At 46.4% G+C, this 13876-nt stretch overlaps 1 protein-coding gene across 2 annotated transcripts; it reads right to left on the reverse strand.

The window, feature by feature from the left end:
* Window positions 1–4286: 4286 nt before the first annotated feature.
* Window positions 4287–13568, reverse strand: ZBTB2 (zinc finger and BTB domain containing 2). 2 transcript variants are annotated; one of them, XM_058835882.1, is made up of 3 exons: window positions 13323–13568; window positions 9308–9491; window positions 4287–7316 (listed from the first exon to the last, which is right to left on the reverse strand). In XM_058835882.1, the coding sequence occupies exons 2-3, from the start codon at window positions 9478–9480 to the stop codon at window positions 5954–5956; spliced, it is 1536 nt and encodes a 511-aa protein (XP_058691865.1). In that variant the 5' UTR covers window positions 9481–9491; window positions 13323–13568; the 3' UTR covers window positions 4287–5953. The 2 variants fall into 2 exon arrangements, with proteins under 2 accessions (XP_058691865.1, XP_058691864.1); XM_058835881.1 differs by lacking the exon at window positions 13323–13568 and having other exon boundaries at window positions 9308–9513.
* Window positions 13569–13876: the final 308 nt, after the last annotated feature.

Below are 13876 nucleotides of genomic sequence, written 5' to 3' on the forward strand. Positions count from 1 at the left end.
CCTTCACATCCTTCAAGCACTGCTGTTGGGGTGAAAGGACCTGACTTTACCCCTCTATAGGAAACTCAGGCATGTCCTGCTCCTGCTGGGATGGGAAGTTCATGCTGGCAGTGTAGCACCAACAGAGAGGCTGTGACCAGTGTCCATATTCAGGGCTGCCCAGGAGCCTGTGCCTGTCCTTACCTCGTGCTGTGCTTGCAGCAGAGCTCTAGATTGCTGCTGTCCCTGCTGCCACACTGACTCAAGTCAGGAGATGAGAGGGCAGCAGCAGAAGCAGGGCCCAGGCCCAGAGCACTGCTGGCTTGGCTCCTGCTCGCTGCTGCCCAAGGCACAGCCCCTGCCAAGGCCCAGCCGTGCCGGCAGAAGTGCCCGTGGCTGCAGGAACGCAGGAACAGCAGCTGTGACTGCTCAGCAGCTTCTGGTGAGCCTGAAAGTCTTCAGAGTGAGCCACAGGAAAGGTGTAGACCAGGCTTCCGAGCTGGGAGGCAGGAATACACCAGCTTACCCCAGAAGTCTTTGGCAGCAGATGTAGCAGAAGCCAGGCTGCTGAGGCTGTCCTGCTTCCTGGGGTGACAGAGGGGACACCTACAGTGTGATGTAAAAGAGGGATGAGCACCCTCACCCTCAGCCAGGCAGCTCTCTTGCTCATAAGCATGTGCTTTAGTCAGTTCCTGAGTTAATGAACGTGTGAATTGTTGATGCAACACATTAGAAAATTGAAAGGTCAGACTAGTTTGTCAAAAGGGAATTGAACCCTGCTTTGATTTTTACCTAACAAGCTCATGAAATAAAGCTTGATTGACAGAGTACATTGCTCTGTGAATTTGAGAGACCCAAATAAACAATAGCAATATGTAAAATAATTCACTGCTGAAACGGGAACTACACAACACAGTAGTAACGAAATAGAAAATGCTTTAACCATGTGGTTGAGAGATTAAGGCTATAAGGAAACAATGGACTGATCAGAAAGCTCCCTCAAAAAGCATATGAGCTGTTTCAAAATGAGTCCTGACACAGTCAGCAGGTTGGGTACAGGCTGTGGATCTGTGCCGAGGCATGCTGGAGTGCCGGGTACCTCCTCCACACTCCACAGAGCACTACAATAACTGAACATTTGTGTTAACTTTCATTTTGTGACTCTGCTTCTCTCCCTCCTGAGCAGATTTCCTAATGTTCCAGGAAGGAACATTCAGTTTTGGCCAAGGCAAGAGGCATGGACTGAATATGAGGAAGTGCTGCTGGCAGCTCCTTTGGCACAAGGGCTAGAACACCTGCACCTCAAGGAACGATGACAGTCATTGTCAGCTGCTCTGAGGCCACACTGAACTCTTGCATCTTGGCACATGTGGCCTGTTCAAAAGCATGGATGCACCAACATCACAGCACCAGGGCTGTACTGCAGAGGAAATGTGTTATGTGGTTTTGGCTCAATTTAATTTAAATATGTCCTTCTTAATGGCAGGCTTGATAGAAGCCCGTATTTAAGGACAGTGAGTTTTTCTTATTTCTAGAGATGATCACAGATCATTTGGCAAATACACATTAAGAAAAGGTGTTGCAAAAGAACTTCTGGCTTCTTTCTGTTTTGTTTTACTTTTGGTATACATGGGATACCCAGTGGCATTGGGAATTTCTACAAAGGAAAACGAATTAAACGAGCTGTAGAAATGGAAACACTCTGTCTCAGGTAGAGTAACAGCCAGCCTCCATCACAAATGGTAGTCTAGATTTCACAAACCAAAGTATGCTTCTGTAATTAACAGTGTCACATTTACAGCGTTGAAGTAGGAATGTAATTGGTATTAAATTTTATTTTTTTAAAGTAACATGATTACTCCTAATTATTCATAGCTATGAAGTAGCTTAAAACATTTACTGACTTTTGGGAAGCAATAAATACAATTCAATGTTGATAATAAAAAATTACTTCCCTTATTTGTGTTTACTTTTTAAGATTTAAAAGTGTGGAAATATAATCAAGGAAAACTACTTTAACTTGGTTAAGGATTAATCAATTTGATCTTTAAGTGCTTGGGATGAAGATATCTAAAGAACTATATCTAAAAGGCAAAATACCCAAGGAAGGCAATCCTGCTGTTAGGCAGATTGGGAAAAAAACATTGAGAGATTGTGATGCCACCAGCCACCATAGCACTTGCTCAAGTCTGACCAGGTCTCCTTTAATTAATGTAAAAGGTGTTCCAATGTCAAATAAGTTATTTAAAGTAAATGTATTTTTTTCTCTTGCAAGTGACAACTTTTTTATGACTGAGGCTATTTTTTTATGGGATTTGGAGCTGAAGAGCCAGCCAGATTTTCTAAATAATCAAGACAGCAACTGAAGGCTCTGCAGTGTAAACAGGGGCACAATTTTAGATGTTCAATGTTTGTAACACAAGTGTCTTCTGGTAAATTCTCCCCCTGCTGAAGCGGAATGATTATCAGACCAGTGAAGGAGAAGTAACTTGATACAAAAATATTGACTGCAATGGACTGCAAACTTCACTTTCAGAAGTTATACTCCTCTGTTGGAGCAGAGAGATTCGTAGGTGTTTGGTACTTTTTAAGTCAAGGCAGAGATGTCAAGTGACATGCCTAGGAAATTAACTTTGAAGATATTCCTTTGGAAAAACATGGGGCTGAAGTTCCAGCCCACGGCCTTGAATGATGGCAGATTTTCACTGACAGCTCCTGCCAAGATGTCTGCTTTCATTTGGTAGAAAATTCACAGCTTCAGCAAGTGAGCAGAGTGAATGATCAATGAGCAACTCAGTCACAAATCTCCAACTCAAACACAGGAAAATAAACCCTGAAGTTGTCTCTGACTGTAATAATAATTCAGAGGATTTAAAGAAATAAGCTTGAAAAAAATCTGCATTTGTGCTGCAATTTCCCAAATTCTTGATGCAGCTGTTAACAACCAGAATATGCTGTTTCTAATTCAATCTAAAGGAACAAAACTGCTCATGAAGTTGAAAGGCAATGAGTTAACATCCCTGTGGAGCATCAGACAATAAAAGGTATTTAAAAGAAACCATTATCATAGCTCAACACATATTAAAAGTCTCTTTATTGTGTTTTTTTTTTCTCTTTACCCGACAGTTATTTCAAGAATAAATATCAACAGGTGAAAGTATCTCTGCTGAGCCTGCAATTTCACGTTCCTTGTAACAGCAGGACAGTCATAACCGACTCCTTCCATGGCTGCTTGTTCCCTGCCCTACTCTGCTCCTTCTTGCTGGGCAGCACACCGGCCTGCAAGGCCACACTGCCCTCCAGAGGAGCTACCTGCCCAACTGGGAGTCACCACTTCCCATCTTCTACATCCCGGATGTTGCCAGCAGCAACATGCTTCAGTGAGGCTCTTCCCGGCTCATCTCTGTCTTTGCACAATCTGTGAGTTGTTCAAAACCTTCTGCAGAGCTGAAATAAGGAAGAGGTTTGACAGAAAAATAGCATTTTTTAAAGACTGGTTGTTATTTGCTTGAGTCCATTTAATTTGTAAGTTAGCAAACATCATGATGTCCAAACAGTGTGGAAGGAGAGGTGAGAGCAAGAATAATGTCTCACAATAAATGGTGTGGCCATGTGCACCCTGACACAAACAGCCACCTGGGGAGTTGAACTGTTGTACTTTTTGCCCCAGAGCAGAACTGGAGCTCTGGAATTAAAAAAAAAAAAAGCATCTAAGCAGTAACTAACAGCTGAGGTGGTAGCACCTTTAGCAGCTTCAGTCATTTTGGAAATGAACTTGTGACTATCCCCTAAACCACAGATACCTCCAAAGCTGACATTACCCTGAACTAGAAAAGGTTTATTCTTTTGTTTTTCTACTCTGAGAGCATTTTGGACTAAGAAAGATGAAATAAAACCCACATGTAAGGAAACTATACTTGTAGACGAAGATCCTAAAGAAGTTTTAAAATGGGCAGCACTAAAATAATTCTGTAAAATGTTATTTTTGTACCTCAAAAGACTTCTATACTTTGAAGTCAATTGATTTAAAACCTATTACTCTAATACAAGAGAGATAATAAAATCAGTATCAGTTACAATAAACTTTACAATAATGGTCACATTATAATAAACTGGGAAAAAAATCTAGTACATTGAGACTTTTTGTGCTAAATCCACTCTTAGTAAGCTCATTGTTCACCTGTGTGATGGAGGTTTTAGTCTGATAAACAGAATACATTGCTTGGCTTTTAAACCGATTCAGCAAGAGCTCATCCAGGAAGACCGAATACCAACAGCCTTTCACCTTCAACTCAATAAATCATATCCCATTTAATTCAGTTTTTATTCAATGAAATGATGTATAAAAACTTACAAATCTGAGAACTTAACTATACACAAAAAGATGATATTCAGTTTAAACGTATACACAGAGAAGAGCTGTGGTTTGTGACTTGCCCTCTCCCACCCCTCCCCCCAAACACACACTGTCTCCATTTATGATGGGGCACTTTTTCTGTCCACTTACACCTTCTGTTGGCCCAGTAATTGCTCAGTGAACTTCACTGCTGCTGTCAGTTTTGGTTTTTAGGCTACCAGCAAAAAATCTGGGCATCTATATAAAATAATAAAATTCAACAACTTGATTTTTAACACAAAGATGCAGTACTACCATCAGCAGTAACTAAAACTATAGAATTCACCCTTTCAGTTTTTGCAGGCTTTGTCTTGGCTTTCAAAATAACAGGACTCTCATAGAGCAGAATTTCCCAGCCAGCACTACAGATTCATTTTAAAACAACCATGATCCCCCGTTGCTAGAACACTGCTTTTCCTCCCTCTTAACTCATGCCATTAGACCAAATGAAATCATGGACATTCCTTGCCTGAGTAAGGGAATAAAGCTTTTCTCTCTCCTTTCATCCAGAGTGACTCAAACCTCTACATAGCTAACAACACATGCATGTGCTGCACTAACGATGGTGCAGTGCTCACCAGTATGCCACTTCTCTAGTTTCCTTGGTAGCTTGGGTGACAACACTTACCTATTGGCTTCTCTTCAACAGGTCAATAAAAATGCACACAGCTCAGGACCTTTCAAATTTGGTTAAAAGTAACCTGTGCAATGACTAACTTTGTCAAACAACTAAAAGACATTCCAGGCTGAATCTGAGAGTAGACGGCCAGTTACTTAAAAATGATGTGTGCATTTATTTACCTGTACCAAATATACACACAGACACTTTATATATATATAAATCTTTATACATATACAGTATTTTTATATATATATATATATAAAGATTGCCATCACATTACTATCACAGCTACTTAATCAAAATTTGACTAAGTAACGACTTTGCCTGACTCTGCAACAGATACCCAAAGGCATACTTGAAGGAAAACATACAGCTAAAAGAAAACCAACACCCTCAGCTCTTTTTAACTCAATGAACAGAGATTTTTGCATTCCTTGAGAAAAGTTCTGAGGGCTTAGGTTACAACCTTAATCAACGTGCATGCGGACTTGTAAAGAGCATGGTGTTTAATCTGCCAGATCTCAAAATGCCTTCTACCAGGGAAACTAAAATACATATATCCTTTGCTTACGAAACTGATACTCTGTTTCTTGTTACACTCATCATTGTATCTAAATCCACTTTTAAACAATCTAAATTTTGTTTAAAATCTATTAAATTTGGAATAACTAATACTATCAACATAGTTAGCTGGATTGCTTTTTCACATGTTCCTTTGTATTAAAATCAATTTTGTTGTGGTTTGATGCAAGAGCTTTTTTGTTTGTTTTGGTGGGAGAGGCAAAGTCCAATTTGCTAATGTGCCAGTACAGTTCTGGTTGCTGAAGACAAAAGGTGGGAAGGAGGTTGCTGGAAAAGATGGCAGGGGTAAGTGAGGTAAGAGGTAGGGGGAGGAAAAAATTGATTTAATAAAAAATGAGTAAAGAAACTTTAAAAAATTGATATAGGTTTCACATTCAGTCTAACAACACTGCTTCCTGCTCCTTTTTGATGGAGGCTAACACTGCGTTATCAGTCTCTGTGGCTTCTGTGTCCCCACCACCTAACAGAATGGAGCGATCTTCCTCTAGTGTAAAGACAGAGTTTTGATTTTGGCACGAATGTTTGACTACTTCATTGGGAGTTGAAAAAGTTTTGTCACACAAGTTACATTTGTAGGGCTTGTTGGTCTGTACTAACATGTTGTCCATTTGACTGCCTTCCTCAAAAGTACAGAGCTCCAGAGTCTGTTTATCCACCATCGTGTATGTGTCCATGCTCTGGTTTAGGCACACGTGTCTGGCAGCCTGGTTAGCCCTACAAAAGCTTTTGTCACAAGTGCTGCATTTGAAGGGCTTGCCCGTGTGTATGTACATGTGCTCCCTCCAGTGGCTTTTCTGAATAAATTTGCGACCACAGATGGAACATTCGTATTTCCGTCTCTTTACCTCCCTCTCTTGATCTGCCTGCTCCAGGTTGTCAATGTCTGCGATATCGGAGGGGGGAGGTGTCTCTGACTGCTGCTGCCCATCAATTATTGGGGAGTCTGAGATCTGCTGCAGCTCGCTGTCACTAATCATCCCCGCTTCAGGCACTTCCATGGCATCTTTATCAGCTGTGTTGTTACAGAGAGACAAAGAAATATTACTTTCTCCCTGCTGGCTAGATGTGAAGGGAACTCCCGTGTGGATCTGCAGGTGCTCCCGCAAACTGCTGCGCAGGTTGAACCGGCGACCACAGAGGTGACAGGCATAGTATTTTGGGAAGCTTCCGTTCCTTTTCATAATGCTTGGCTTGACATGTGCTATTGTGAGAGAGGCAGGCTGTTCATCTGAAGAAGATGCTTCCATATTGGCCTCTTCTCCTGAAGGTGAATTATTACCAGCAGCAGATACCAATTCTGGAGATAGAGAAGATGGCAACGGGTCAGAAGCAGACATACTTGTCCGGGTCACTTGTGGCAGATTTGCACCCAACTGCGAGAGCTGTGAGCCTTCAGAAGCCTGCTCTTGGTTCATCCGTGATGTCTGAGGCCGTGGTTCTCGCCCGAGTTTGTCGGCTGCTGACGTAACCTTAGTGGGATGTCTTATCTGGTGATCTGCAATCTGAATGCCATATAATGAAGATGCTAATGGAAAGACTTGATCCGGGTGAGAAAAGGTTCCCTGACTTGCAAGGCTGGCCTCTTGAATTAGTGGATATGCATGCAGAAACTTTATTCCCTGTTCTAGTCGAACTGGGTCAATGAGTTGTGGTGCCATCTTCCCAGTGTACATCAAATGCAAGAGATAACTGAAGATATCTGGTTGTATGTCGGTCGCTTTCAAACGGACACATTCACTGAAAGGTGAAACAAAATTATAAATAAGACAGAAGGAAAATATTTTTTTCCAGTTCTAGGTTATTCAAGCTTTGATAAAAATAGGAGGTTTCTACTTAAATTCAAAAGATAGAATCTGCAATAAATATTAAGAGAAATGCTTTACTATAAAAGAGCTAATTTTAGGAGCTACTTGAAAGATGACTTCTTTCCTCAATGAAGTAACTGGCTTGAAAGAAAATCTGTCCCATTGCGATCTATACCATTTTAAAACTGCCCTTATGTTGTACATGTGTTGTCACATATTAATATATTTTGTAAACTGCAAAGACATTTTCCCCCTTTTCTTGGCTGGATTCAAACACATCTGTAGCTAAATTAAAACCTGCTAGCACGGGACTCTAAATTCACAGTCCAATAAACTCTTCTCAGTATTTAGCCCTGAAAACACCTAAAATTCATCTGGCACTTGCCTGCTGGGCTTCTATGTCCTACTAGGGTTTACAGCTACAGGTCTGCAAATGTGTGGTATCGCATTGTCCCAAGTGCACTATGATCCAGAAACCATGCAGGACAGGCTGTGAATCCCCCTGGGGATCTGATGCAAGAGGGGTAACCCGTGGAGTCCAGGTTCCTTACACAGCAGAACAGCAGCTTTTGTCCTTAAATAGGGAGGGAGACAGAGCAGCACCAGTGGACTGCCTGGTCAGCCTAGCAGTCTCTTGATTAGAGCACTCAAAAGGAGATGCTCTGGCTGTGATGCCCTCTTCAGCCCAGCAGGACTGAAACCAACACCACCCTCCAGCTCAGAGTGTGCCCTGTGCATCAACCTTTACTGGTTGCTCTGGACTGAAACAGCTACCACTGCTCTAGCTAAAGCTGTGTGTCTGTGCAGAAAGTAAGGCAAGGTTCACAGAAGAAGACAAAACAGAAAACATCTTTGTGAGGTCAGTTAGCTAACAGGAGAGGAACTGGGATTGTAATTATTTTCCGTAAGTATTTGCAGCTCCTCTATTAAAAACAGACATAAATAAACCACAAAAATTCAGAAATGGACATGATTGCGTGCTATGGTCTGAATGCTCTAAATGCAGTAGGCTGCCAAGCTGAGGAGAAAATGATAGTAAATTCTTCCATTTCTTAAGGTGCACCCTTCTTGAGCTCTCTCTGGGACCACTGCTGAATTTAGATATATGACTCAAAAATAAACTTTGCAATGCTGTCTTCCAAAGATGACTGTGTGTTCTTGATGGAGCATCAAGACTGATAACATCTGCCTGCAACCCTTCTCTCAGAAGTGCAAATGCACTTCTGACATAGCAGTTCATTTCTGGCTAAGAACTGTTAGCCAAAGAGTTAAGTGTGAATCACTTAACCTGAACTTTTCGAGTTAGTTCAAGTATTTTGGAAAAAGACAAAAAAAATCTTTAAAGTGGTCTAACACTTTGGTGATCTTTTCAATCTCCTTGATATAAGCCTTTGGTACAAAAAAACCCCAAAAAACCAACAAAAACTCACAGAAAGAAAAGTACCACAAACCCCCTTATTTTCCACCATTACGTTGTATTTTATTATTTAATTGACGATAAACTGGAAAAAAATGAAACACACCTCTTTTGTAAGTTTATTTCTCAAAACCTCCTAGCAAGTACTTATTGGATTGTATATAACATTACACAAATGTCAAGAACAGTGTCAAGACAGAGTAGAAGATAGTGAGTGGGGGAAGGGAAGTGACTGAGAAAAGAGAGGATCCTTGAAGTATTCAATTGTAGAAATTCAATTTTCTATGCTTTTTTAAGGATAAAGAATTTGTGCTACATTATAAAATTAGCATTAACGAATCACAGTTCAACTTTAACATGTTTTTAAGCGAGGTTCTAGTTTGCAGTTAAAACTGGATTCCACGCTCTTTATGTCCTAACAAAAAGCAAAAAGAACATTTTGTTGCTAGGCCTCCTTATCTTAGTTAACTGAACAACGTTTAAACGGTGAACCTTTTTAGAGTTACCTGGTTTGATGAACAAACAACATCTTGAAGTAGTTGGAGAAAGAAGCGAGGACAGATTTGTGTGCCTTGAAGTAGACATCCCCAATGGCAACTGTGCAGTCACACAGGAAACCAAACTCTCTCTGAGCATTTAGCTGCTGCAGCAGAATAAGTCCATGGTTGGCCAAATCCATTTTTTTACACTCTGAAAAGCAAATGACTTTCATGTAAAACTTAACAGTAGATGCACAGATGCAACAGTAGCTGTCTCTTAACAGATATTTTCTCCAATATTCAGATGCCATACTTTAATAACACATCTTAATCCCAAGTTACTGATTAAAAGATACCTTGCACAGAGGCAAGGATTTCTCTTTCATGATGGGCAATGCCATTCACAAAGGTGTGAGTGATTTGCCAAGGCTTAAAGAGCAAAGGACAGCCAGGGCTAAAGTGTTCTGAAAAGGCATGGTGGGGGTACTTGGATACAGAAATATAAATAGCTAAGGAAGAGGAAGATAAATTAACAAGTAGTAAAAACATCTATACAGAGTGGGAAAGTGTTTTGGTTGCCACTTGTCTGCTCAAATAGGAAAACTGAATTTCCTTTCTGATGCAAGTCACTCTCACCTACACTGGTAGGAGTGACACAACCCAATAAAAGACAAGTTATATACTTTTAACCTGGATTTTCAGTGTCTGTATATTTTTTCCTAAAAGCTATGGGTCCACCCAGCTGAATCCAAGCCCAACATTAAATAACCAAATATTTGTGATGCTTATCTCTCTCTTGGGAAATACCAGATACATTCTTGAATATTCCCAGGCTCAAACAGTGAATTCATTCTAGGTATTGGCAAGCCCCCTGGACTATCAATACAGGAGGCGTCAATCTTTTCACAGAGTAACTTAGTAGTTTTTGAGACCAGCCACAACAGCATCTTTAAGAAGTCTGCATGCTTCATGTCTACCTAGCAAATCAAGAAACTCAAAGGGTGAGAGGTACAGTTCTGTCCATGGCTAGCCATTGGCACCAGGCAGGATAACGAACAGTGAAATGTGGCACTGACCTGAGCGCCCCTAAGCCAGGGCTTCCACAGCCCCTCATCCTCCTGCTGGGCACCTCCTTGTAGCAGCTGCTGGAGGCTGCCCACAAAGAACTACCTAAGAGCTACAAACTTTTTCTCAAGGATTCAAGGGGAGTCTTGGAAGCAAAAATTGGCAACTTCGGGGGAAAAAAACAGACAGGAAAACACATTAGGACAGTTACCCATGGCTGGTTGGATGGATGGATGGATGGATGGATGGATGGATGGATGGATAGATATAGGGCTAGTAAGATCAGAGAGTGGAAACAAATTTAATCAAAGAAAATAGAGCTTCGGGCAAAAAAAAGTAAAAGTATGAAGCAGTTTGTACATAAACATAAAACAACAAGAGAAGCCAACAAAATTCCTGGCCATGTAATGCCCAGAACAGAAGAGAACAGAAGAGAACAGAAAGAAAATGTGAAACTAGAAGTGGACCAAAAGGTTTATAAAAAGTCTTGGGTGTTTTCCCCTCTAAACTTAACAGCAAGTTATCAAAATTTTAAGTCAGGTTCAAGCAGCTAGTTTCTTTTATGAAGTAAGAGCATGGCTTTTTGGGAAAGAGAACAGAAGTGTACTCCATATATGCCAGTATGTTTAGTCACTGGAGAAGCAAGTATTTCTACTTGCTGGACAGGGAAGAATTCCCTCTTACTTAAAGCAATAACCAGGCTGACAAAATGCATTCCTTTGCATTTGCATGAGATCAGAACTCAGTGGAGACAGGGGTGTAAAAACAAAGAAAGAAATACAGTGTAAGATAATACCTGATTATTTTCTTACAGTTAATAAGAGAAAAAGAAGTTAGGTTTCAGCTCTCTTTAGGTACATATTCTACTCCCCAAACTGATGTTTGGATAACTAAGTTTGTACATATAATATGGCGTGTTTCTCTCCCTCTCTCCACAAGAGGGAATACTTGCTGTCAGCTGGAACAAAAATCATGCTTGGTGTTATCTAATTCTGCAAGATGCCCCATGCAAGTGATGTTACAGAAAATACACCATTTTTTGTTGATTTTTTTTTAACCTTTATTTAGATTATTAATGTGTTCTACAGTTTTTAAATTCAGTCTGGTTCGCACTTGGACAACAAAACTTGCCGAGCAGAGCAAACCACCGATGTGAGGGCACTCCAAGCCAGACAAGCATTATTTTCCAGTTATTACCGTCTTTACTGTGTTTAGTTTGGAGCTACACTCTTACCGCAAACAGCAAGCCCTTCCTTAGAGACCTGAATTGATCTTTTAAAAAACGATACATGTGAACAACATTGTGTTTTACATGTATCTGGATGATATTTAAATGCACTAGCACTACAGTAATTACACTCTGAGGAAATGACAGGGCAGATGAAAAGAGCGAAGAAAGCACTTTATATATTATAGCAATGCGTGTGCTCAGGAATTTTACCCTTAGCTAAATAAAATGGTGATTAACATCGGCAAGGCCGTATTTCAGCGCTGACCGATTCAACAAGCGTGTGAAATACTTGTTGTGCCCTGGAACCCGTGGGGACAGTCCTTCCCTGGCCCGGCCCCGCTCTGCCGCGGCTTTGGAAATTACCCAATCTGTTCAGCGCTGGGTGAGAAGCCACGCGGGGGCGAGCCCGTTCGGGAAGGGTGCTCGCTTCGGAGCCCCCGCAGGGAAAAGGGGGCGGCACAAGCCCAGGATAACACCGGGGAAGCGCCGGTACCACACCGCGGGAGTGCGCGGGGCACGGGGGCCAACCGGGCTGGCAGGGAACAGGTCGGGCACGGCGCTTCCCGGTCTGCCCCTCGCACCCCGGGCACCGAACCTCGACAGCACCGAGCCCGCGGCGCTGCCCCGGCTCCGACGACAGGGGGCACTGGCCCGGCCCCGGCCCCTCACCGACGCGCCGCACCTCCCGCAGCGGCGGCAGCCGCACGTTCGGCCTTCGCCCTCACCCGTCGCGGCGGGCGGGGACCCGTGATGGGCCCCAGCCCGGCCCGACCCTGCCCGCCGCGACGGGACGGGACGGGACGGGAGGGCGCGCGCCCCTTCCCTGCCTCCCACCCCCCGCCGGGGCTCTCCCGCCTTGTCCGGGCCGGGGGGCGTGTCCGGCCGCGCGCCCGCTCCATGCCCGGAGCACGCCCGGCCCCAGTGCGGGAGCGGACGGCGCGCTCCCATTGGCCGCCGGGGCGGAAGGCCGGGCGGCCGCGCGCCGTTCTCACTGGCTGCGCCCCGCCCCGCCCTCCTCCCGCTGGCCCCGCCCGCCGCCCCCCCCCGCGCACGCCACGCGCGCACGGACGGGACGGAGACGGCGCGCGAGACGGAGCGCGAGCGGAGCCGCCAGGGCGCGCGAGACGGGAAGAGCCGCCGCCGCCGCCGCCAGGGCCGGCCCATCCCAACCCGCCGGGGGGGGGACGGGAGACAGGCGGGGCCGCCCCGCCCCGCGCGCGCCGGATCCCGCTGCTGCTGCTGCTGCCGCCGCCGCCGCCGAAGGGGGCGGGAGGGAGGGAGCGCGGGCCTCAACCGGCCGAGCCGAGCTGAGCCGAGCCGAGCCGATCCCCGCGCCGGGCGGCACCGGCCCCCCCGGCCCTCTCCCTCTCTCCCTCCCTCTCCGCGACCCACCCACTCCCCTCCGGCTCGGTCCGGCCCTCTCCTCGGTGCGCACCCATCCCCCCCCCGTACCGTGTCCCGGATGGAGCCGCCCGGCCGAGTCCGGCCCGGCCCGGCCCGGCCCGGCGGGGATTCACCGGGCAGTTCCACCTCCCGCCCCGCGCCCCCTCGGCCCGCTCGGACCCGGCGGGGCTCGGGGCGCCCCTCGCACACAATGCGGAGGTAGGGCCGAGCAGGCCCCGCCGCGCCCCCGCCGCCGCCGCCTCAGCCCGGGCCGCGGCCGGCGCGACGGGGCCGGGCGCACGTGCGGGCGGCGGGGCCGGGCTGCCCCGCGGGGCGGGCGCGGCGCGGCCGGTGCTCGCTCACCTGGGGGGCGTGGGGGCCGCCGGGTGGCGCCGCGCGGGGGCCGCCGCCGTCTCCGCGCCCGGCAGCAGCAACAACGGAGTCAGCGCGGCGGCGGCGGCGGCGGCTTTTCCTGTCCGGTTACGTTCGGGTCACATGACCGGGAGCGGAGCACAGAGGCTGCGGCGAGGAGCCCCCGCCGTGGGGGAGGGGAGGCGGCGAGCGCTGTGGCGGCAGCGGGAGACACCCAGCCCCCGCCCCTCCCTCCGCGCCCGCCCCACCACCGGGAACGGGAGCGGCCCTCCCGCCCTGCGGGCGCCCTCCGAGCGAAGCCGCTGCTCCCGTCCTAGCGAGGCGCGCTGTCCCTTTAAAACTCCCGGGCGGCGGAGGCCGGTGTGGCCCCCCTGCACCCCCCTCCGCATCCAGCGCTGCGGGATAACGGGGATCGTGGCGGCGTGCGGGGCCGGGATGCGATGCGATGCGATGGGATGTGATGGGATGGGGTGGTACTGTGCCGTGCCGCTCCCGCTGCCGCCTTCCCGGCGCCCGTCCGGCCTCGCCGTGGCGGCAGAGGCTGC

Source organism: Poecile atricapillus, chromosome 3 (genome assembly GCF_030490865.1).
Source record: "Poecile atricapillus isolate bPoeAtr1 chromosome 3, bPoeAtr1.hap1, whole genome shotgun sequence".
NCBI classification, from domain to species: domain Eukaryota; kingdom Metazoa; phylum Chordata; class Aves; order Passeriformes; family Paridae; genus Poecile; species Poecile atricapillus.